This window comes from Austrofundulus limnaeus, unplaced genomic scaffold, assembly GCF_001266775.1.
Source record: "Austrofundulus limnaeus strain Quisiro unplaced genomic scaffold, Austrofundulus_limnaeus-1.0 Scaffold78, whole genome shotgun sequence".
NCBI classification, from domain to species: Eukaryota; Metazoa; Chordata; class Actinopteri; order Cyprinodontiformes; family Rivulidae; genus Austrofundulus; species Austrofundulus limnaeus.
In genome coordinates, this window is record NW_013952480.1 from 1,504,833 (window position 1) to 1,507,945 (window position 3,113).

Genomic DNA, 3,113 nt, shown 5'->3' on the forward strand with positions numbered 1-3,113 from the left:
TCTAAACAACTTATACACAAATATAAATGCTTATTTATACTTAGTTTGTGTTTTTGTAATAATTATAGGGAAACTATTACATCAGCAATTATTTTATTACCCTTTAAATTGATTTCTGGAGATTATCCAAGGTGCTTCATGACCCATAATTGGGTCCCAAGCCCAGCTTTGGGAACCAAAGTGCAGTGGTTCCCAAACTTTCAGCTTTTGGCCCACAAAATAACAGTAGCAGARACCTGTGCCCCCAACTATTTTTGGATGATAAACATTTGTATCAATTCAACAAAACATGGGCATAGTAAAAATATTTAATACTACGTTTATCCATTTTAAATACACTAACCTCACTCATTTGTAACAACTAAGGCAAAAATGTAATTAATTTAGAAAATCTTTTCAGGACCCCACCTTGATGTTTCGGGACCCCACTTTGGGTCCCGACCCCAACTTTGGGAAACACTGATCTAAACTATTGGGACAACCCTATCACTTCAAAACCAGAGAGCAAAAATAGCACTCAGGATAAATTATTATTGTCAATAATTTCAGGTAGTTATTTTATGCAGAGATTTACTAATTTATTTATACATGGCTTTTTGTATTTTAATAAAGCAACAGGCCTGTGTGTAAAATGTTAAGAGTTACTTTAGTAATTTTAATCGTACACAATCTGTATTGGAAATAACTTAACTTTCCTGTTGTGGCATAATGTATGGGAATTGTTTTACAGTTTAATTATTTCAAAATTTGACTTAAAATACCAGGAGTAGCAGGATCAATAATTCATCGTTTTGTTTTGTTTTTACAGATCAGACACATTTAAGCTTTAAGAGAATGTGATCAATGCTACAYATTTCCCTCGGTGTCAAAGCATGTTGTTGCCTTCAGGACAGCCTGACAAAAAACATAAAGATATTGTCCTGATGCTTCTCAGTAATCCAGGTAGAAAAAATCAAAAAGAAAAAAAATAAGTAGGTCCTCTGGATGGGTTCTTCTTTAGTGAAACATTTCGTCTCTCCTCCAAGAGACTTTTTCGGTCTGATGAGTTTCAGGTGAACTCAGCCTTATAAGCACTGCCTCCACATCGACAAACAGGTTAGTCACATGCAAAAGAGGGCCATCACCTAACTATAGGCTTGATTAGCGCTATTGTTCATAGAGGGTCATGTGCCCCATCACCTGACTTATTGGTTTGGATGCTGTGGTTCTTAGGTGTTGTGTTATGTGTATGCAATAAGTGCAGGCGGGGCTCGACGTCCCCTTTTTTTGTCTTTTTTTCCCTCTTTGTGTTGCTTATCATTGGTTATCGTCATAAAGATATTCTTCTTTTTTTCTTTTTTTTTAAATTCAGTAGAAAAGGCATTGAGCTTGACTTTACTTGTTTTGTTTTTTAAAGATCGTGGTTCAAAGTAAGATTAAGGCCAGGCTAAATGAAGAAATCTCTTATGTGGGTAAAACAAGAAAGTTTTTTTCGTGAGCAAACAATGTGAATTTTAAACATTTTTTCTTCAGTATTTTAGCCATTATGTATTTTTTGAAGTAATTATCCCATYTGTCTGTTTTAATTTCCAAGGCTTRTTGTGGCTTGTAGTTAAACTCCAGTTTTAACGTTCACAGTTTACTGATCTCTGTTGTGGAAATCCATGTTGCTGATTTCTCATCCCTTCCATCAGTCTGGATTTCTGTTTGTCTTTGGACCATTTTGTATTTGTAGGCATAAATCTGAGAGAGATACAAATAAATTTATGTTGGCAAATGTGGAGTTTCTGAGGATAAAACCCCACAAAAGTGACAAACAACACCTTCCCTCGAGTCGRCAGGCACAGGGAAACCTGTCACTTGTTTAATAGTAACTCGTTCCTCTGGGCTGAGCTGTCAGAATCCAGACCAGGGTTTAGATAGAGTGATGATGATGATGAATCAGAGGCAGTTGAATTATAGAAGGATAAGCTGATTAAAGACTGGTTTCTATAACTCATTGAGAAATTCTACATAAAAAAGTTAATGTGCACCGTCACGTTTTTAAAATGTGCAGTGTAGCTCCACTAGATGTGTTTCTGTGTGTTTAAGACCCATAAACACTGTGATCATAGAAATCAAAACGGCGAGGTCTGAAAATTCAATTATCGAGCAGCTGAGTGGTGTTTTTTTTTCCCCCACAACTGTCACGCCTCGCACACTCTCACCACCTCTCTCTTGCTTTCCCTTTTCTCTCCTCCGCGTCATCTCCACAGCTGCTGAAGGACTTTCCAGACGAGCTGCGCTCTGACATCACCATGCATCTCAATAAGGAGATCCTGGAGCTGTCGTTGTTTGCCTCTGCCAGCCGCGGCTGCCTGCGCTCGCTGTCGCTGCACATTAAGACCTCCTTCTGCACCCCCGGAGAGTACCTGCTGCGACAGGGCGACGCTCTCCAGGCCATCTTCTTCGTCTGCTCGGGGTCCATGGAGGTGCTGAAAGATGGAATGGTTTTGGCCATCCTGGGTATGTCAGAAGCTGAACAGTGGAAAGAAACCAAAACACTAGTGGTGTTGTGTGTTTATATACAATTACCACCATTCTCTGCTTTCTCTATTTGTGGATAACTTTATTTCAGTGCTTTCATTATCCGATAATCAGGTAGTTCAGGCCTGAGTGTGGCTGGTGAAACTGAGCAGTTTTCTGAAAAAAGCTGAGTTAGTAATTCATGATTTAACAAGAGGGCAGTTACTTTAAAGTTCAGTTTTTTTTCTAAATGCACTAAACCATCATTTAAAACTACTTTTCATATCTACTGCATGTTGTCTTTGTGTAATTAAAGCCTTTGTTTGCTGATCAAGAACATTCAAACGTGACTCAAAAACAAGAAATGTGAATGAAGGCAAATACTTTATTATATCTTTAGCTTCAATTAAATTTGTTATAAATAATAATTATTTCACAAAATAACCTGTTTTATATACAAAACACTCCTGTCTCTTTGGCACAATATAAAACTAAATATGAAAATGAACATCATTTATAATGCATTTGAATGAGGTCTTATAACTTAAATAAATGTGCTTACAACTCTCTATAAWAATCATTAAGAGCTTGGTTGAGTAGAAGTATTCAACCTGAAAAAAGTTTCCCTA

General features: G+C 37.1%; 1 protein-coding gene across 1 annotated transcript in view; it reads left to right on the top strand.

The window, feature by feature from the left end:
- Positions 1 to 3,113, top strand: part of kcnh8 (potassium voltage-gated channel, subfamily H (eag-related), member 8) — a gene marked incomplete in the record, with an annotated part of 79,007 nt that overhangs the window by 54,702 nt on the left and 21,192 nt on the right. Inside the window, 1 exon segment of the mRNA XM_014011242.1 lies at positions 2,235 to 2,484. Coding sequence (XP_013866696.1) covers positions 2,235 to 2,484 — 250 coding nt within the window.